At 55.4% G+C, this 20,939-nt stretch overlaps 1 protein-coding gene across 8 annotated transcripts in view; it reads left to right on the forward strand.

Annotated features, from left to right (window-relative positions):
- The window catches only part of AGPAT4 (1-acylglycerol-3-phosphate O-acyltransferase 4), a 120,336-nt gene extending 100,251 nt beyond the window's left edge, over positions 1–20,085 (forward strand). For all 8 annotated transcript variants that reach the window (XM_036091554.2, XM_036091552.2, XM_036091556.2 and 5 more), the window contains 6 exons: positions 3,605–3,766; positions 4,857–5,010; positions 8,784–8,886; positions 11,421–11,496; positions 16,898–17,096; positions 19,515–20,085. In XM_036091554.2, the coding sequence (XP_035947447.1) occupies positions 3,605–3,766; positions 4,857–5,010; positions 8,784–8,886; positions 11,421–11,496; positions 16,898–17,096; positions 19,515–19,609 (789 nt within the window). In that variant the 3' untranslated portion in view covers positions 19,610–20,085. The remainder of the gene's footprint in view (positions 1–3,604; positions 3,767–4,856; positions 5,011–8,783; positions 8,887–11,420; positions 11,497–16,897; positions 17,097–19,514) is intronic.
- The last annotated feature ends 854 nt before the right edge of the window (positions 20,086–20,939 follow it).

Raw genomic sequence — 20,939 nt, forward strand, 5'->3', positions numbered from 1 at the left:
CTGATTTCAAAGCTTTCCAAATCCTGTTATCCCTGCTGAGGAAAGGAAATCAAGTAAAGTATCTTTGATTTGAAAGGCAAAAGTTTCTACCTTAATATTTTAAAACATTTCTTATATCAAATAAACATAGTCAACATCAAGGTCTAGGCCTAATGATAACATCCAGAACTTTAAAGTTGAAAGATGTATTAATTCAACATAAAAACAGAAATATCTCCTCTGTTCCTTTTGATCATCATTATCAAATAGGCTGTTTTGATCCAGTCTTACTTATGTTCCAGAAGCAAATGGTTGAAATGTGCTGATGTCAACTACTTCTTAAAAGGGGCATTGTTAGAGGAATGCTGCAAAATATTTTGTTGATAAAAAACAGGAAAATCTAATAAAACAAAAAAAAAATCGCTTCTGATTTGACCACTCGCCCAGAGCTACTGTTATTTTCCTGTTTTACTTTCTTCATGTAGTCATAATCAGACTCTAGACTCAGCTTTGATTCCAGACCTTTTAAAAATTTAGTTTTATGTAATAAGCATTTCCCCAGCTATTAAATATTCGTAGGAAACAAATTTTAGTGGCTCTAAATCAAAGGTTGACAAACTTTGTAACTGGCAGGATAGGGAATATTTTCGGCTTTGTGGACCATATTGCCTCGGTCACAACTATTCAGCTCAGCTGTTGCAGCGTAAAAGTAACCATCGGCAGTGTGTACCCGAAAGAGAGTGGCTGTGTTCCAATAAAACTTTATTTATAAAAACAGGTGGTGGAGCTGCTTTGGCTCACAGGCTACAGTAACTGCTCTGTAATATCACATTATGCACTGCATGTACGGTCTGTCGTATATACTCTAATTCATTGAGCTCTTCTCCTGTGGGGCATTTAGATGATTTGCAGCGCTCCCTCCAACACAGTAAGACAGTGATGGATATGTAGACTCTTGAGCTCATCTCTTTGGTCTACACATAGATCCCACATCACTGTCAAAGTTCCGTTTCCTCTTAGCAGTAGGTTATCAAAAGCCAACCACTAAGACCCATTTGGGTCTGGTGGGATAGTTCCATTAATAGGAAATACCCATGAGAGTACTTCCGCACCAGACAGCTAGGATTGACCGCATGGGGCCACTCACCTTCCCAGACCCAGTGGCTGCTACCTTACAGTATAGGATTCCCTTCTTGGTTATAGAACAGATCATCTTTTAGAATCCCTTCATGTTACCGCAAAGTATTTTTGGAATGAGTTCAGGAATATGTAAATTTTGTACGTAGTCCTAACTTACCGAGAAGGTAAGTTGAGTTCATTGGTGAGGATTTTCTATCTTGTTTTCATCTCACAAGCCATGAGTAAGGAGTTAACTGAGGCTCAGGAGCAGAAAGCATGAGGACATCCCTGCTGACAAGAGGAGGGGGTTGAGGGAAGGCTGAAGGGGCCTCCCTCGACCTGAAACCTGGCAGTGGACACACGCTGATAGGCTTTTCAATGGCTCCTATGGGCAGAGTGGTGATGCCCCAGGCAGTTTGGTTTTGTGTTCTGAGTGACAAGCACTTCCTTCTCACTTAGCACAAGAAAGCACCAGTCAGAATAATTAGTTCATGCTTTGAGGATTTAAAGTAACCCCATGTTGAAAAGCAAAGAGTTTTCTACCAGTGAAGTGACTGATGCTCTGTCACAGGCCTTCGTCAGCTCAAGATGGACAGAAAGCCTGACCCCCGGGGCTTGGGCCATGAAGACACTCTGTTCCCTCAGATGATAGTGTAGCCAGATACCTGCCGGCTTGGCACGGTGACTCCAGTGGCCTCAGCATTTCTAGCCTGTTGTCTCAGGGTCACAACGTGATGTCAAAGCCGTGACACACTCAGCAACCATGTTCATGGCAGAAAAAATGGCCGGGCCTCCTGGCTGTCTCTCCTTTGTCGTGGAGCAAAATCTTCCCAGAAGCCCCAGAACCCGTGCACCCTAGCAGACCCCTGAGCCACCTCAGCAGAACTGGGTCAGAGGCCCACACTAAGCTAAGGGGCCCGGGGGACCCCAGGCTGGGTTGACGTCACTCATGGTTACCCCCCAGAGCCCGAGCATGTTGCCTTTGGAATGGAACGGAGGCTGCAAGAGAAAGAGGAGGGGACAGTGGCTGTTGGGTAGGCGGCCCTCCATGTCTGGCCCCATGCCTTGGTAGGCATGAACGTTTCTCATGGACTGTGGCCCGCGGCAGGCCACCTGGCCGAAAGTCTCCGCTTCCCCAGCTGTCAGCTCCGTGGTTCTGGGCAAGTTACTTAACATCTCTGAGCTTCAGTTTGATTATCTGTAAAATGGGGGTATCTAGTGCTTTTGGTTTCAGATGGAATAGAATTTATATACGTGCATCGTCTGCGCCTGGCACGCAGGAAGCCCTCCCCCCAGGTACGGCGAGGTCTCGAACCCATGGGGACTGGCCTCCAGGTCCTCTGGGGGCAGGCCCCGGATTTGATGGCTTGGTTCTCTTCGAGAGAGAATTCGCATGTTGGGTCTGTGGGAATAACAGAAACAAAACCCATCAAAACACGGAGACACTAAACCTGAAAGGCGTCTGTGCTTTGTCTTTCCCAGCGCGGCGGAAGATGTTTATTGTTGGGGTTTTTTAACATAAAGGGAGCAAGCGGCCGTTCGTGCCTTTCTCCAGTCCGGGCAGGTGGCTAGGGGTGCGGCCCGTCGCTCTTCACCGAGCTGCAGCTGCGTCGTTGCTGCGGACGCGACAGGCCTCCTAGGTTCAGGGCCTAACTAGACAGTTGTCACCAAGAGCACCAGCTAAGCCTGCCTGACTGTCCAGATCGCTGCCCCTGTCACCTGCGCCATCGACCAACGACAGCCATCTCAGAGAGTATCTTGGCCAATTCCAAAATTCAGGGAAAAGTATAGAGCCCAACCCACTAGATGAAAAGCAGTTTTGGGGTCTCTCCTGCCCCCCCAGTGCCCCGATCCCTGGTCTTCTCCAGGCCGGCGCAAGCCGTGGAGCCTGGCCCAGCTGGCTAAGGGCCTACGCCGAGCAGCCCCAGGGGCCAGCCTGTTGTGGGCCAGGTCCCTGCGTCTTGAGCCAGCCTCGGGCATTCTCAGGCAGGCGTCCAGCCCCACTGCCAGCCTTAGAGATGAGCCAGGGAGCCCCCAACATGATCTGGTGGCCCGAGCTCCACTCCAGGCTCCCCCACTGTGCAGCCCTACGACCCAGGGAACCCTCCAGACCCCATTTCCTAGTCTGTGAAAGGAGAATAATGTCTGCCCTGCGGGCAGAACCAAGTTTGGCTGAGGACTGAGTGAGATCTACGGAAAGAGTTTGGTGTTGCAACTGCCTGACCAGCTTGGAAAATGACCTGAGCATCCCCGAGACCCTTAAACGTCCCTCATTGTTCCGGACGCCGCCCAGATGCCTGCCCACCCCCACGAAGACCCCCCCTCCCTGCCACGCAGAGTTAGCACAACTTGGCCTCTGGTTGACCAGTGCGGAGGCTCCAGGGTCAGCGGCTTCTTGCCTCATTGTGCTCTGGAACCGTCCCCGTAGGCCTTTGGAGAGCATGTCCGCTCCTCTTTTTCTAGTAACGTCTCCGTAAATCACCCTGGGCCCCCATCTCTGTTTCAGGGCTCCAAAGTCCTGGCCAAGAAGGAGCTGGCCTACGTCCCCATCATTGGCTGGATGTGGTACTTCACAGAGATGGTCTTCTGCACACGCAAGTGGGAACAAGACCGCAAGACCGTCTCAAAGAGCTTACTGCGCCTCCGGGATTACCCCGAGAAGTATTTTGTACGTCAGACCCCGAGCAGCCACGCCCCCAGCCCAAAGCACCCCCACGTGAGCAGCCTGACACGCCTCACGCCTGTCCTGCCAACCTGCCCCGCTGGCCGGCCCCACTGTCGCACGCTACCCGGTCCTCCTCTTTGAACTAACGGGTGCAGAAATAAATCCTCAGAGCACTCTTGTCACACACACACGCAGGATGCTCTTGTCACACTCATACTGCAGATACTCTTGTCATGCTCACACACATTGGGGATGCTCTTGTCACACACACACTCAGGATGTTCTTGTCACACACACACTCAAGATGCTCTTGTCACACACACCAGGATGCTCTTGTCACACACACACACAGGATGCTCTTCTCACAGACACACTCAAGATGCTCTTGTCACAGACATACTCAAGATGCTCTTGTCACACACACCAGGATGCTCTTGTCACACACACACTCAGGATGCTCTTCTCACAGACACACTCAAGATGTTCTTGTCACACACACCAGGATGCTCTTGTCACACACACACTCAGGATGCTCTTGTCACACACACCAGGATGCTCTTGTCACACACACACTCAGGATGCTCTTGTCACACACACACACAGGATGCTCTTGTCACACACACACTCAGGATGCTCTTGTCACAGACATACTCAAGATGCTCTTGTCACACACACCAGGATGCTCTTGTCACACACACCAGGATGCTCTTGTCACACACACACTCAGGATGCTCTTGTCACACACACACAGGCTGTTCTTGTCACACTCACATTCAGATGCTCTTCTCATGCTCACACACCCACATACAGACTCACGCACACATATGCTCACTCCTCTACTATCCTCAGATGGTAAACTTTTGTCCCCACAGCTCTTGTGGGCGCAGAGGGGAAGGCCAGCCTCTGGGCTGCACCCTGAGGTCCGGGGCTGGTGTAGCTGCCAGGGGCCATCCCTGCTCTGGCCATAAGGGCTCCTGGGGGACCGCATGTGACTGCGGTATATGGGGGACGGCGCGTGTGACTCAGAATGGGTGTGACCCAGGGCCGCACGTGGACCGGGGGCTGTGTGTGACCATTGCGCTGTTCTTTCCAGTTCCTGATTCACTGTGAGGGCACTCGGTTCACGGAGAAGAAGCACCAGATCAGCATGCAGGTGGCCCAAGCCAAGGGGCTGCCCAGTCTCAAGTACCACCTGCTGCCACGCACCAAAGGCTTTGCCATCACCGTGAGGAGTTTGAGAAATGTAGGTAAGGAAGAGCCCGGGATCCCCTGCCCCCTGCAGCAAGGAGACCTCACCCCAGCGCCCCAATCTGAATAGCTCTCCCCTGGCAGCGCTCCCAGCTGATTGTGGCTGGTAGCTAGGAGGGCAAACAGGGCACAAAGGATGGTTAGCTAGGATCCAGGCCGCTGCCTGCTGGCGCTCTCACTCTCCCTCTCTCTTACACACACACACACTCACACTCACTCACTCACTCACTCTCATAGGCACGCGCACTCCCCACACACGCACGCTGAGCAAACACTGCCCTCTAATGCTCAGCACTGGAACTGCAAGGCTGTGGTGACCTTGTGGACTCCCTAGGTCCTCCCTCCCCTGGGTCCTCCCGGGTTCAGCCTGACCCCACACCTCGTTAGCCCAGGGTTTTGGCGTCGTTTTGCTTTGTTTGGCATTTCTTGCCCATGGGTTGGCCCCAGCTGCCTCCAGCTGATGAACTCCGTGACCTTACCCTCTGTGCCCGCTGACCCCCTGAGTCTGGAGCCCTGAGCCCTGGGTCCCCGTGGGTGAGAATCAGAAAGCAGCAGCTTTTGTTTCCAGTCTCTTGTCAGGACTCTGTCTCATCTTAAATCCTCGGCACTTGGGTCTGGCAGCACGAGCTTTGCTCTCGTTCTCCCGGGCAGCCCGCCCTCCTCCCAAACACCCACCTTCCTCTGGCCCCACGAGGCCCCGGGGGAGCCCGGGGGAGGCCGGGAGGGCGGCGGGCCTTGGGCTCAGGGCAGGTCCCAGGTCGCACCCGTGTCCCCACCTCCCCCACCCCCCCTCCCGGGGGCCAGACGCCGCCCTGGCGGGAGTTGGGCGGCTGGTCACCCAGCTTCTGTCCGCACACGGTCGTCTGTCTTCGCGCCCCCAGGTCTCCTCTCCCTCTTGTGAGCCACGGGATCTGAGCGGCGGGCGAGGGGTCTCCTGCGGCGCTGCCCGCACGCGGGGACGCGTGTAAACCCGCCTCCTCTGGGCCCGCCCGAGCCCGTGGCCGTGAACCCGCCGGCTAGCACGCCCGCAGGGGGGCCCCACCCCGCAGGTGCCCCGAGGCACCCCCCAGCCATGCCGTGCGGCCCCGCCCGCCGTCCACCCCCTGCCACCCCCCCCCCAGCTGAGCCAGGTCGCCTCCTGCCCCGACACCACCCCGCTAGTCCTCCGCAGCCCCGACGCCACCCCGCTGGTCCCCCGCGGCCCCGACGCCACCCCGCTGGTCCCCCGCGGCCCCGACACCACCCCGCTGGTCCCCCGCAGCCCCGACACCACCCCGCTAGTCCTCCACAGCCCCGACGCCACCCCGCTAGTCCCCCGCAGCCCCGCAGCCCCGCAGCCCGCCTCCGCGCGGTACCTTGCGGCTCTGAGCTCCCTCTGCTCGGCCCCCAGCTGTCTGCGCTGCATTCACCCCAGAGATAGAACCGGCCTGTCACGGAGCTCCCGGCGGCCCCTGGCCCGCCTGACCCCAGCGACCCCGGGCGGAGGTCGCCGGCCTGTCGCCCGTCCCTCCTCCGGCCTCCCAGGCCGCAGCCGCTGGCCTCCTGCACCGCCCAGCGGGGTCCAAGCGAGCCGGGAGACCGACCCGATGCCGGCCGTGTGGCCCCGGGCGCATGAGCTCGCCACACTTGCGAGAGCTGCAAGGACGGTTCCAGGAGAAAACAGGCCGAGGACTCGGCCTGGGGCCTGGCACTGCCATTCGGTCAGACGTTGCCGCGGGGAGGAGCCGCCCGCTGAGCCTGCTCGCCTCACCCTCGCCCCCGGTGGGGGCGCCCCGCTTCTGGGTCTGGGTTTCCGTGGGTTCCGGCCGTGGCTGAGCTTGGCGGGCCGGTGCAGCAGTGCAGGCCACCCGGCGGGCAGGCTGTGGCCCCCGGCCCGGAATAGGGGCCAGCCCTCCGCGGGCACTTCGGATTCGCCCCCAGGGCAAGCTCGCCCCACCTGGCATGGCCAGAGTGTGCGGGCCAGATCCAGGGAAGGAAACTTTGTTTTACTTCCAATATACAGATGAGGAAGTTGGGGCTCAGAGAGAATTTAAGGAACTTATTCTGAGTGGCTCAGCTAATACACCGAGGCTGGGGCTCACTCACACCCAGGCTGCCCCCTGGGGGGGCGAGGGGGGCGCCAGGGGCTCTCGGGCTCCCCTCCTTCTCAAGGGCTTTGCAGGCAGGTGGATTTCATTGGGCCGTTTTATCACTTCAAGACACTTCTCTTGGGGTTGCCCCTCTGGAAAAGGAGGGGATTGTGCAAATCATTAGTTTTTAGGCTGTCCTCTGGGGAACCCCTGTGGCTGCCCCCCACCCCCGGTCCTTGATTGACCAAAGTAACCCCACTTCTGTTGTATATACATCAGGCTGCTGTGTAAGAGCCAGTCTGAAGGAAGGAGGTTGGAAACCCACTGAACTACATGAGCCCGTGACCCCTTCTTGCTCCCAGACCCTGGGACCCCACCTGCCACACCGCGTACAGCCTGAGTGCCTCTTACCATAATGCCTGCCAAATGCAACATGGAGCTTGTTCTCCAGCAGCCTCCCTCTGTGCGTGGAGAGTGACGCCGCCCCCCACCAGGGAGACAGCCAGCCTCCAGGCCCAGGACAGGAAGGGCCAGTGGTCTAGCTTGCTGGGGGTTGGGAGCTACCCCCGGGCATTCCTGCGAGACAGCAGGAGAGACCCCCCTCTCCTCAGCTAAGACTAAGGAGCTGCCAGGGCGCCTCCTGGAGACCCCACCTGGAGGCCAGGCAGCAGGTGGAAGAAAATGGACAGTGGTTTTCTGATTTTTGAATCTTGGTTCTTCGTATCCCCAACTAGACCGAGAGGACCCTCCTGTCGGACCCTCCTGTCATCCACCCGCTTTATGCATAGTAACTGCACATATGCCAAGCTCTCCATAAAGTACTGGGCTCACGATCTATTGTCACAGCGTGCCAGGCCCCGTGGGAAGTGCAGACTTTGGCCAGCTCAACAAGCCTATGAGGAAGGCATCGTGGGTCCCCTTCTCCAGGGGAACTAGGCTCAGGGCGGCTGAGTGGCACGTCCAAGAGAGGGTCCCCCAGGCACCAGGCCGACTTCAGAACTCGTGTTCTTTCTACTGTCCCGTCCTGCTGTCCTGTCTGCACGCTGTATTTCTGCTCACTCACGGTCCTTCATGCATTCTGCATCCCTCCACCCACTGAGCAGTTATGGAGCTCGGGCCAGGCCCCGCGGCCCCAGCACTCCATGCTGACGTAACTTGCTGACAGGTCAGCTCACTGTTGGGCAGATGCACTCACATCACACGTTCTTTGCTTCTTAGCCACGTTTCAACGGACTCTAGTTCAAGTCCTTAAGATGTCTCCAGCATCTTATTCTAGTTTTGTAGCTATCTTACTTCTCTAGGGGGAGAAACACTCGTAAAATGGTTACACTGCCATAAACTCAGATGCATCCTTGGAGAATGTGCTCTAGACTGACTGATCTAATGACTGATACCTGTCTAGATATTGCTGCAGAACTTCTAGACGGGACACTGCAGTATTGCTTTAAACTGTTCTGACCCCAGTAATCACTCTGTTCTCAGTTACTGAGTTGTAGTGTGCTCTTCTGGCTACAAAAGGTGATGTGTGTTCAATGTAGGGCATTTGGACAGTATAGAGAAGCATGAGGAAGAACCCAGTCATCCCACCATCCTGAGATAACCAGTTAGCGAATTTCATCATTGTTTTCCAATGTGTGTATCTACAAAACAAACTTGGGTTCACACGCTATATACTGCTTTGTATTTGTTTTATTTTTTTATAGTTTCAGCTGTATATGACTGTACACTCAATTTCAGAAATAATGAAAATCCAACACTGTTGGGGGTCCTAAATGGGAAGAAATATCATGCCGATTTATATGTCAGGTAAGTTGGTTCCATTTCCTTTCCAAAACAGAGAGCGCCCATCAAAGTAATTAAATCACAAATGGCCTACAGACCTCTTTCCAGGGAAGTCTGTTTCGTATTTTGTCTGCCTTCTGTAATGAAATGAACTTCACAGTCTGTGTTTATATTAGGAACTCAAGACACACAGCGCTAATGTCCATAATCAGGGAAGCCTCTACTTTCTGATTCTCTCTGACCAACTCATACTCATCATAGAGCTCAGGTTGGACAGACGGAAGATAATATTTTAGAGTCATTTTGAGACTGAGTATGAAGAGATTATTTTACTGACCCCTTTTCTTGGAGGATGTGTTTGCTACATACAGATATATACAGATAAGAACACGTAAAACTTATAGGGAGGTCTAGAAACAAATGGAGAACATTTTAGCAGTATCTTACTTATGTGTTATATCCCAAGCTATTATGATTTTATTGAAAAGATTTCACAAGGTATTAGACAAACCCGTTCTCTTGGCCCGCTGGATCAGCTTACAGAACGGGGCTCATCCTGGTCTCCTGCAATGTCATCGAGATGAACGGGAAACAACTGAGAGATACTGCAGACAGTAAAACCCAGCTGGGACTCACACATAAAACCCAGCACAACAGGGCTAAGGGATGGCGCTGGTTTCCTTCACACTAGGTTGTCTTCCCAGAAGGCTAACCAAGATGATCCGACGTGCCCGCTCTTGGAGAACCAGCCAAGTGTTCTAGAACATTCTGATTACTTTTTAAAAAGACCTTACAGATACTGAAGTATGACAACACAGGACGATGTAAATTCAGTGGCTGATCGTCACCACAAGGCTGCAAGAAGGGCTCAGACCTTCCAGGAGAGATGTTTTGATGGACTGACAGCCTGAATTAAATAGCTTCCTAGCTGCAGAGGACTTTGGCTCCCCCTTACAAATAGGAAAGAAGCATCCTAATTATTCCTGTTTCCTAATGCCACAGCGGACAGTCTACCTTATTCCGCAGTTGAAGGCAGATGAGGGCAGGAAAACCAACCTTCCGGAGGGAGGCCTTCTCCCAGGTGTAAAGGAGGCTTTGCCCCCTGAGCTCTATCGACACCTGGCAGGAGCCCCACTCAGGGGCCAGCTGGGCCCCAGGTATTTGGGGAAAGCTGGAGCACTATTCGAGATCATCGTACCCACTAGGCCGCCTCTCAGGTAACTGCTTCTCTGGAGCACATGTAGGAATGAGGTGTAAACAGCCGAAACCATACCACGTGCGCCCACGGAAGCTGGTGCTCTCCCGGCCTGAGGGCAAGACTGTGCCGCTCCACACACTTGTCCTCACGGCGCAGGTACCCCCTCAGAAGGGAACGGGCTTTCTCATGCTTTACCTCAATGCAAAGTATTAAAACAGCAAGGGCAGGAATGTCAAGGAAGTTCTTGAAAAGAGCGAAAGGGCCGTAAACGCCTACTATCCAAATAAACAGTATGCAGGCTCCCTATCCTTTTCCAAGAAACACAGTAAGACATCTGGTTTCCAAACCAGAGTGAGCCAGAAAGAGCGAAGGAGTCGGTATTCGTGGGAGGACGTGGAGGAGTTTACGGGGTGATTTTTCATCGTGTGAAAACAGCCCCGTACAATACAGCCTCTAAGATGGAATCCCACGTTCTCTTAACAGGCTACAGTGTGATGGATACGTCCTAAAAATGTACCTTATGACTAAGGTAGTCCTGAGCCAGAGAGGGACGTGAAGCCCCCCATGGCTGTCATGGGGGACGCAGAATTTCCCGTGCACAACATCAGGGTGAATAAATATGCCTGGAGGTCACAAAAGCCAGTAACCTGCAGACAGACAGAACTAGATCTGCAATAGGGTAACAGGAAATGTGGTCGACTGAACCCCCCCTTGCTCAGGGGGGCTGTTGGCAGGTGGCCCCAGAGCCACCCTCGAACCTCATCCACTTCTGGTGAGCAAAGGGCCACGGGGCCTGACCGGGTCCCCTGCTTTCTCCATGTTCCCCAAGATACACGGCCTTCTATTTGTCCAGACCCTTGCAGCACATCAGCCTCCGCACTGTCCAAGAGGCCAAAGAGGTCATTGGACGGGAGACCCTTCATTCACCACTGTATGAAGTCATTACCCGGCGGGGAGAAGCACCAGCATGGTATCTGCTATGTGTAGACTCTGTGTATGTCGGATTATAACAGGTGGCAAATGGGGCAAACTGCCCTCTCTCGGAGGGGCAAACCCCAGGTGTTTGGAGCCTCTCCATGAGGTCGGGAGGGAGGATAGGGAGAGGCAGGAGTCCTCGGCTGACACCACCTGAGTCCCCGAACCTGCCAGAGCAGGCCCTTCCTTCAGGGACCAGCGCTGCATCTGGGCCCGGATCTCCCCAATATGGGTATGAATTTCTGCCTGTCAATTGAATTGCCGTCCGCACACCCACAAGACCCAGGCTCCCTCAGTGAAGCCTGGGGATGTCCAGCATCGTTACGAACCATGGTCGGGGCACCGGCGCTGGCCGCCTCCCTACCAGCTGCTCTCTGCTTTGCAGGCGGATTCCTCTAGAAGAAGTCCCCGAAGAGGAGGACGAGTGTTCAGCCTGGCTCCACAAACTCTACCAGGAGAAGGTCAGTGCGGCGGGGTGGCCGTGCGGGATCCCAGGACCCGTTTTGAGGTGCAGCTGTGGGTGCACTGTGGGGGCCCTGGGATCCGATAGTGGCGGCACCCCAGTTAGCAGCCACGCTGGGGCTGATGCTCTACTTGGCGGGGGGGAAAGAATATAGCAAGATGGGTTTTAAGGGGGCTTCATGGGAAGGATGATGGGTGTAGTGGACAGAAAAGTGATGGCCCCCAACAGCCCGTGTCTACTTAGCAAAAGTAGCCTCTGGTTCTTGTGGGGTAGAGTGTTCTTTCAGCGATGCGGATGATCCCGATGGCCTCGGACCTACAATGTGGCTGCCTGTAGGGTCTCAAAACCGCGAGCACAGGCAAGATGGAGGCTTGCAAGACTCCGCCTCTGCTGGGTTTGCTCTGGCCCCGTGCCCCCCACCTCCTGGCTGTGCTCTAGTTCTTCAGCAGCCCCCCAGGCCCCTCCGCCGCGCACACACCTTCTTTCCTTTGAGCAGGGCCTTACCTTTCATTGGGTTCTCTCCTCAGACACGTGCAGGGGGCAGAGGGAGTCGCATTCTTAGGGCCCTAACTGCTTGATCTTATGAAAGAGAAAAGGTTAGCGCCCACCTAGTGAGGAAGGCATTTTTTTGACCAAGTCTCGCTGCCCATAGAGACTTATTTCTGATTCATCATGCATTTTAAGGCCAAACCAGCCTAGAATCGAGTACACAGAGTAGGATACTGACTTCCTGGTGCTGAATTCCATAAATACAGACCAGTTGGCACGTGCTGTCTTTTTCTCCCCACTCCCCTAGGGAAGATAATCACGCGGAACTTTATGGGCTGTCCGCTCCAGTTGGATAAGCATTCTAATCCTTCCTTTGAGAATGTGTTTTGGCCCCAAAGACCCCCAGATTACCACCATCAGATTAAGTAGAGACTTCTTACAAATATGCTGTTTGGGGATCAAGATCCTGATACTCTCGCAGCAAGAGGTCACTCCTGTGTTCCCAAAAAGTCACTTTTGCAGAACTTGCCATTTTGGGGTCATTTCTGGACGGGTATAGGGATAGGCATCCAGTCCCCTCTTCCAAACAGCACACAGGGCCCTGTCACAGAGCGGGGACCGTGCAGCCCCCTCAGCCTCGGAGATTCACCCCGTAGGTCCGGGGGGCCTAGAAATGCGTATTTCTAAGAGGCGGCCTCAGACACGTGGCCTGTGGGCCCACGCTTGGAAACGTACTGTGGTTGCTTTTAAACCGGGTCCCCAGTTAGGAAGGTTCTGTGCTGCTGCAGGCCCGGGCCTGACAGAAACACGCAAACCATATATATTCTTTTCCTCTGGTTTCACGCATGGGGCGGCATTTTTCCTTGTGCTGTTTTCTGGTTTAATCATCTGGGCGGTATACAACACGTCACTATTGGCGAGAAGAAAAATGCGCTAAGGCCTCGGAAAGGAATGCTTTCGTAAAGAACCACACAAACAAATCTAACAAACGCGGGCCTCAAACCCACCAAAGCAAAGGAGGTTTTTCTCCATGGGCCCGTTCTCTGCTGTGTTGAGGCGGGAGACTGGTGGCCATTGTGTGACCCGAACCACTTGGGCGTTCAGCGAAGAGCCACCTCTCCTTCCTGATGAGGTCTCTCCAGAGGCTTTTCTCTAAACTACGTACGCATTAAAATGATAGGGTTCAGTTTGGAAGGGGTTCTCAAAACGATCATCTGGTGCAAAGAAACTGAGGTCCGGAGAATGACATGCCCAGCTCCCATCTCCCTCCGGGCCATGTCTATGAGCAGACCTGGGGCTGGCCTTTTCCCCGGAGAGGCCACCTGAGCAGTGAGCAGGAGGGGTCAGCGGTGCCTCCAAGAGGAACTGTGAACAGACGGGGAGGAACCCCAGCATCCTGTCGTTTCTGTGGCAGCCCTGTCCCCTCAGGAGCCTCGATGGGCCTGGGACTTAGTGTACCAGAAATCCCGGTGCCCCACCACACTTGCCAAAGTGGGGTTCTGTGTTAAGTGTCACCTTTCAGATGTATGGTGTTGAAAGACAACTCTGCTGACGTTGAGCTTTGGACTTCAGGGCAGCAATTCTCTGGCTTTGCTTTCACGGACAAGTGAAGTGTCTGCAAAGTGTGGGAGGGGGTGCTGGGCGGCCAAACAGGGACGTGGCAATGTTTCATTCTGTTCAGGCAGGAACATAAAAAGAAATCCACTATCCACCACTGCCATTTTAATACTCTCAAGTAGGAAGGGCATCATCTCTGAAAACGGGGCCATCCTTTAAGTGGAACAGATTTAGCGTTTAGAAAAGGCACAACGCTGATGACCTGTCAGCATCCAGGACCGCTGCTGGCTGCAGGGTGGGGGCTTCGGGAAACCACCCATGACCTCGCGTGATCTCTTTGGGGACAACGGCAGTGCCCAAATCGCTTTTCCCCTGAGCCATCATGGTTACCCCATGATATGGTTTGAACCAATTCTGACTTTTCATTTCCGACTTGTTACTTCCTTACTCCCCTGGCTGGCAGTCTGAAGTCTGCCGAAGGGATGAGGAATTAGCCATTAATGGTGCATGCTGAAAAGCGGGTGAAGGAAGCGGCGTCCGAGCTGTCCTGTGGGTGTGGAGGGTCCACGGGGGCCGCGGTTGGGAGCTGCTCTGTGTGGGGTGCAGAAGCCAGCAGGGAATGCTTCAAGCACAAGAACGAAGGGTTTTCCACGCTGGCGATGGCTTCTGCATGGACCCCGAGGGCATTGCTCCTTGGAGTGGCGGCAGGATCTCCGGCTGGGCCCCGGGGTGCAGTCCTTTGCACACAACACGCTCCAGCCTGAGGTCTGCCTGCACACGGAGCGCTGTCCTCTGAAGGGTCCCTCCTGCCCCGGCCGCTGACAGAGGAGCCAGCTCTGACTTCCTGTCGCTCTCTTTCTTTCTCTGCTCTTCCCTCTTCCCCTCCCTCCCTCCTTTCTCCCCCAGGGACTTAGCAGACATTTTATTTTGCGGAGCCAGCCGGTCCAGCTCTTTGAGGACGGCCTGGCCTTTGGTGCCGCGTCTCGGGGCTTCGGTTATGTGCTGCAGACTCTGAGCACTCAGGGGTTTGTCCTTTGTTGGGAGCATCTCCCCCTTTAGACTTCGGGGTTGAGATTTCTTTCTGGAAACAAACTCCCCTTTCACTAAATACGTTCCCCAATTCCAACTTACCTACGCCAAGCAATGCTAACAGATGGCAACAAAAAATGGAAGCATCATTAACCCCGGCCATCTCCCCGTGGGGCAGACTTGATTGCAAAGGACGTGACATGGCCGGGAGGGGCCAGGAACGTCCTGCTGCTGGAGCGGACATCGGGCCCCGGCCAAGCGCTCCCTGTCCCACCCTGCAGGTGACAGAGCCACAGTGACGCCCCTGGAAGGCCAGCAAGGGCTACGGCACCAGTCCCTGGGGGGCAGTGAGGGGTCTTGGGGAGAGATTCAGTTTTCTAAGCAAAACAGAGAAAAAGAAAACTCTGGAGTGAATGAGTTCGGACCCCTAGGAAAGGGGGTGCTTTTTCCTCTTGCTGGAGGCACAAATAACTTTTGGCTTTAGCGAGTGTCTTTCTGGCCCGAGATGGGAAAAGCAGACAGGTTCCCTGAAGAAACATCACAGTAGACGGGTACCTATCAAAACTCTTAAGCAAAAGAATTTAAAAAAAAAAGACCCGTTTTTAAAATGGGGGAGTTTGATGGTATGTAAATGACACCTCAATAAAGCTGTTTTTTAAAGGCCCGGAAGTACGCCCTCCCGTCTCAGTCCCGTCAGGCTTCTATGTCAAAGGGCCAGAGACCGGGTGGCCTGTAAATCTCACGGGCTCGGGGGCCAGATCAGGAGCCTGAGGGTGTCCCGAGCCCAGCACACCAGGGCTTAGGCTTCCACATGGAGATTCCGGGGGGACACAAGCATTCAGCCCGGAGCACCCCCCTTACCGAGTTCTTGGGCTCCTGTAATTGCACCCTGGGATGAGAAGAATCACCCAGGTTCATGGCAAGCCTTGGCAAAGTGAGGGGCCCTCGCTCTGGGCATTGGACAGGTCACTGTCGCTTCCCCAGAGGTTGTCTGCTTCAGCCACAGGCTCTGGGGACGCATTTTAATAACGACCCTCCGTGGTGACAAAAGCATATTACTCAGTACATCCTGACTGGGGAAAAAAGAGAAGTATGGTCTCTTTTAGAGATTGCTCTCTCAGGCTGTTAAAGGGAGAAGTTCGGCACCTCGGGTGTAAGTTCCAGGTAGGTGGAAGCTCGTTTTCCAGGAAACTCCACTCTTTGGACAACTGGAACACCACCAGGCTCTGACGAGGGCCCCCCGTGACCCAGAGATGGGTTTTGTTCAGCGTGCACGCTGTCAGCCCCCAGGATGCTTTCAGGATATTTTAGTTTGTTGCTGATATTTAGAAGCGGGCAAAGTCCCCGTGGCTGCCAGTCGCCGGCCCCCATGCCACACGGTGCCCAGGGACGGTGCTGCTATCCTGGTGCGGGTCTCTCTGGCCCTGTTGCCTGTCGCCCGGCCCCGTGGTGTCACTCACTCCCATGGCCACCAAGCAGCACCTGGGGTCTCCCGGGAGCCGCTGGAGGGTGCTCGCTGCGCAGGCCCGGCCTCGGGGCTCCCTGGTGCGCCCCGTGCCCGACCGAGACCCCTGCAGGCTCCTCGGTGACACACACACACACACTCAGGGACAGGCGGTCCCCTCATCCACCACGGTCTCAGTCAGCAGCAGCCGCTGGTGGTCCAGAAGCCGGGGTGTCTGCAGACAAGGGGGGCCTCCTGTATTTAATCTCAGGTCGGGCACCGATGAGAGAAGCTGCTCCAACCTGTCAGGTCAGGGGCCTGCTGACCACCCGGCTGTCTCGACAGTCACTTCACAGGGCTGCTGGGCAGTGCCGTGCTGTCGTGGGTTAGGTGCAAGAGGGCGAGCTCATGGCTCTGCCCGAGGCTCAGGGTGCTTCTAGTCTGTTCTGCGGGCGTTCACTGAGGGCAGGTTTGGGGTCTAGTTCGTTCTCCACTGGCCTGTTCTGGGGGGCAGGCAGTACTGCCCCTCTTGCCGACCAGAAGCTGGGCCGCAGAGGCCGGCCACCCGACCAGAGGCAGCTAAGTACCGAGGAGCCGACCAGGATGGACCCGGGCTGGCCTGGCACCAAAGCTCGAGCTCCTACGCCTGGGCTAGAGGCAGAGCTGTGACGTCCCGCCTCTGTGTCACTGTGGGAAGGGGACGCCAAATTCAGTACTGGGAAGACCCCTCAGGCGCCTGCAAGATGCCGCTGGGGTGGTGCTGCGCCCCCCCCCCCGGTTCTGCTGAGCTCACAGCAGCCCCCGGTGCCCCGGGAAGGGCCTGCACGAGCGCGGTGTCGTGCACGAGCAGAGCGCCTCAGGGTGGCCTCTCTGTCCCCAGGATGCCTTCCAGGAGGAGTACTACAGGACGGGCACCTTCCCAGAGACAGCCATGGTGCCCCCCCGGCGGCCCTGGACACTCATCAACTGGTTGTTCTGGGCCTCCCTACTGCTCTACCCTTTCTTCCGCTTCCTCATCAACATGATCAGCAGCGGGTCTTCCCTAACCCTGGCCAGCTTCGCCCTCGTCTTCTTTGTGGGTAAGCAGAGAGCAAGAGCCCTGCCAGCCATGCTGCCGTGAGGAGCATCTGACGGGGGGACGGGGAGGCAGAAGGGCGGGTACAGTCGTGACGCATGTCGCAGCGTCTAGGAACAGGAAGCAGAGCCTGCAGACGGACAGGGAAAACTAGCTTGCAGGCCTCACGGTCAAACACACCCAGAATCCCGGGCCTGGAGGAATTCACCTGTGGTTGCTCCCCCTGGGGCTCAGCTCTGCTCACTCCCATCATTCCTTCCTCCGGGGCCCAGCAGCATTGGGCAAAGGCTCCTGGCCGTTCAGAGCAGGTCCCGGCCCCTCTGGGGAAGTGCGAGTGCTTCTAGAAGGCGGTTGCCACTTGCCCGGCATCGAATAGAAAGGTCTGGGAGCAGCCTTGCATTAATCCACGCTGACTTCATTGACCAGGAGTTTCGACTACTTCGGTCTCTTCATAGCCCCAGGGTTCCCTGCACACTGCCGCCGGTCTTTGAAGTGAGGCAGCCGGGGCGGGGGGAGCTTGGTAGGATTCCCTGGGAGGGGCAGCCCCATTTCACGGCCAGCCCCTCTGGAATGTACCCTTCCCTGGAGTCTGAGGAGGAAGCGTCCTCCTTTGCGACTCTGGAAAGTGCGGGCAGAGTGTGCCCTGCCTTCCCGAGACCAAGAGGACACGGCACGGAGTCAAAGCATGCAGTGATCTGTGTGCTTGGTTCAAATGGACGTAGCTCAGTCATTCCAGCAAAAGACACAGGTGCTGACTGAATGCTCAGAAGACTCCAACACACAGAAGTGCATAAACTGGAAGGGCCTCAGGACAGAATTCCCCTTTGCGCTTACGCCCCAGAGATGAATCATCATTGACAGTTTGGTGCACCCTCTTCTGGACTCAGACATATATGCATAAATACATTCACACAGATGGACTGTCCCTAGTGCAGTTTTCACCTAGTAAATTGTGGCCACCTACACACCTCACAACACAAAACCTAGCTCCTTCTTTTGGATCAAGCCAACCAATTCTAGACTGTTTGCAATAGGCAAATTGGCTGCTATTCCTGAAATAGATCCTACTGTCATCTTTTTTAAAATGAAAAATATATTTTAATGCTTAAAATTAAAATAATACCTGCCCTGTGTAGAAAAAAGAGGGTGCAGGAGGAAACCCGTTTCTAATAATTTAACTCCCCCAACACAGGCCAGAGGACCCCCCCCCAGGGCTGCTATGTGCTGGCCAGGTGCCAGGAGCTGCGGCTGTCGGGGTCCCCGGAGGGAGGGGAGCAGACTGAGCCTATCCGCCTTCAGTGGGGCTCCTTGGTGATGAAGGTGTGCAGTGCATGCCAAAACGGGGGCCGGACACCCTTCCCAGGGGACGGGGTCTCCGGGAGCTCGGAGGAGCTGACTGCCCTGAGCCCACAGAGCGGTGCCTCATCAGCTGTGAGCCTCACCACACTCTGCCCGGGATGTCGGTATTTGGGTCTCGTTCCCCTTCCCAGGCCTCTGAGCAATGGAGTCGATGTCTTTCGCACCCCTTGGTTCTCCAGTGTCATCACCGCCGCCGCATGGTGGCTCTAGTATTGGGACAGGCCCTCCTCGAACTGCCCGTTTGTAACTGGCCCAGGGACACCCGGTCCTCATCGGGCTGGGCTGCGCTCGCCCGTCAGCTCCACGTGTGTCTGAGGGACGGTTCGCAGACCACAGTGCTTGTGCACACGGAGATTTCAGTTATCAGCCATTTATCCACTCTGAAATGTGTATTATGTGCTTGGTGCTGGGCTCCTCAGGGGACTCAGACGTGCTCCCTGCCCTGAAGGAGCTCACCGAGTCTGCCGTGTCCGAGACAGCAGCTTCGACTGCAGCGTGTGACCTCGGCCCTGTTGTCCAGCTTCCTGGTGGCTCTGCCGGGCTCTCATGAGGGTCCCTCCTGGTCTCTGTTTGGGCCCATCCCGCTGGGAGCCAGGGGCTTTTCCCCGTTCACAGCTCTCTTACCCCAAGAGCAGAGCTGGACACTACATAGACATTTGGGCTCTTGCACTCTCCAGGTTCCTGGTAGGTTATCCAGCTTCGCTGAAGGGTGTTTTATTAAGTTCCTGCCCTGCATTTGCAAAAGCATCCTCTTTGCCTTGGGGGCCAGTAGAACAAGCAGGGGAATTCTGTAAGCCTCGTGTACGGTGGAGTGTGGCTTAGCAACCTCGAAGGGCTGAAGGATTAAAACCCACCAGCAGAACAGCCTCGCTCTGTTTGTTTTAATGTCACTTAGTCTGACGCCCATGCTCCAGGAGAACTCCAGCGGGATTATGCCCTGGGCCCCAAGTTAGCCGGCGAGATCGCAGCTGCTGCTTGAGGTCTGCCGCCAGCCGGCCTCTCCGCGTTCTCCCCGGCAGAGCCCCCGGGGGCTCCTAACTCCCTGCACTTCCCATTTCTGCAGCTTCTATGGGAGTTCGATGGATGATCGGTGTGACAGAAATCGACAAGGGCTCTGCCTACGGCAACATCGACAGCAAGCAGAAACGGAGCGACTGACCCCAGACACAGGAGCGCCCGGAGGGGCCCTTGGGGACTGGTGGACGCTGCCAGCCGTCCTTAGTGGGACCCGGGGACGAAGCGGGGTGAGCCCCTGCTGGGAAGGCAGTTTGGTCTCCGTGCCAGATGGGGAGGAAGATGTTCTTAAATCTTTTTTCTCCCCATAATGCTTAAGTGGGTTTTGATTTTCTTTTTGTGTGAGTGTGAGTGTGTGTGAGTGTGTGTATGTGTGTGCGTGTAAGGGAAAGGATACATATAAGTCAGAATGATGTGCGGTTGAGTGTGAGCCTTATTTTGTCATCATTCAGAGGGGATCTGAGGCACAGGGGGAGGGCAGGGATGGGGAACAGAGGGTTCCCCTTCATTCTTTGGTGCTGAGTTTTCTGTACTGGATTGTGAAAGAGTGAAAGGCGCTTTAGGTAAGATGACTAAATTATGCCTCCAAAAAAACAATTAAACTGTTTGGCTCCCTGTGCTATGTGTTTCCACAGACTGCTCCATCCTCCCGTTCCGCCCTCTGCCGTTGTTCTGGGGTTCTGGAAGGCAGTGACCCAGCAGCACTGCCCGGAGGGAGCGGGGTGGACTCAGGACACGGGGGCGGGGTGCTGGATGGGGCCCCCTGGCCACAGACACAGGTGCAGGAACCTGGGGGGCGGTGAAGGGATACGGCAGGTGCTGGGGGACGAGCCGAGCACGTCTGTCGGACGTAGTGAGAGGCCCTTAAGGCAGCTTTGGTTTTCCCAATCTGCTGGCAATGGAGCCTCCCTGGCCCACGCCTTGAAGAGGTGGGCAACTCCCTGAAGAACCAGAATGGAAGAACAAAGGGCAGGCATCTTGCAGCCATTTGAGAAATGACTATGTGCACTGCTCATCTCAGTAGCAGGTAGAACCTGGGTCCCCCAAACCCATACAGGCTCGTGCAGGAGCCAAGGTACTCCTCTGAGCAGGGTCAGACTGGAGTAAACACCGGCGTATGAGGACCCCCTGGGCATCCACTTTTCTTCCGGGAGCCCAGACTCTCACACCACGAAAGAGGGCTGCTCCTTGACACGCGAGGCCTTCTTTGGAGTAAGGGCCACATGCTGGACCTCTGCAAACTGTGCCAGTCCACAGGGGCCACACGCACAACATGAAAGACAAGCAGGAATATCTGTGGCGGAAAACATTTAGCTACGGGACACGCTGTCCTCTCAGGCCAAGGCACTGATGGCACTCACACTGGTGGGGACTTAGGGGCACAGGAGGTAAGCAGAAGGCTTTCTCCCTGTGCACAGCTACACGCTGCTGGGACAGAGTTCTTCGTCGCTATGCTCACAGAAGAAGGGACAAA

This window comes from Halichoerus grypus, chromosome 9, assembly GCF_964656455.1.
Source record: "Halichoerus grypus chromosome 9, mHalGry1.hap1.1, whole genome shotgun sequence".
Classification (NCBI taxonomy): Eukaryota; Metazoa; Chordata; class Mammalia; order Carnivora; family Phocidae; genus Halichoerus; species Halichoerus grypus.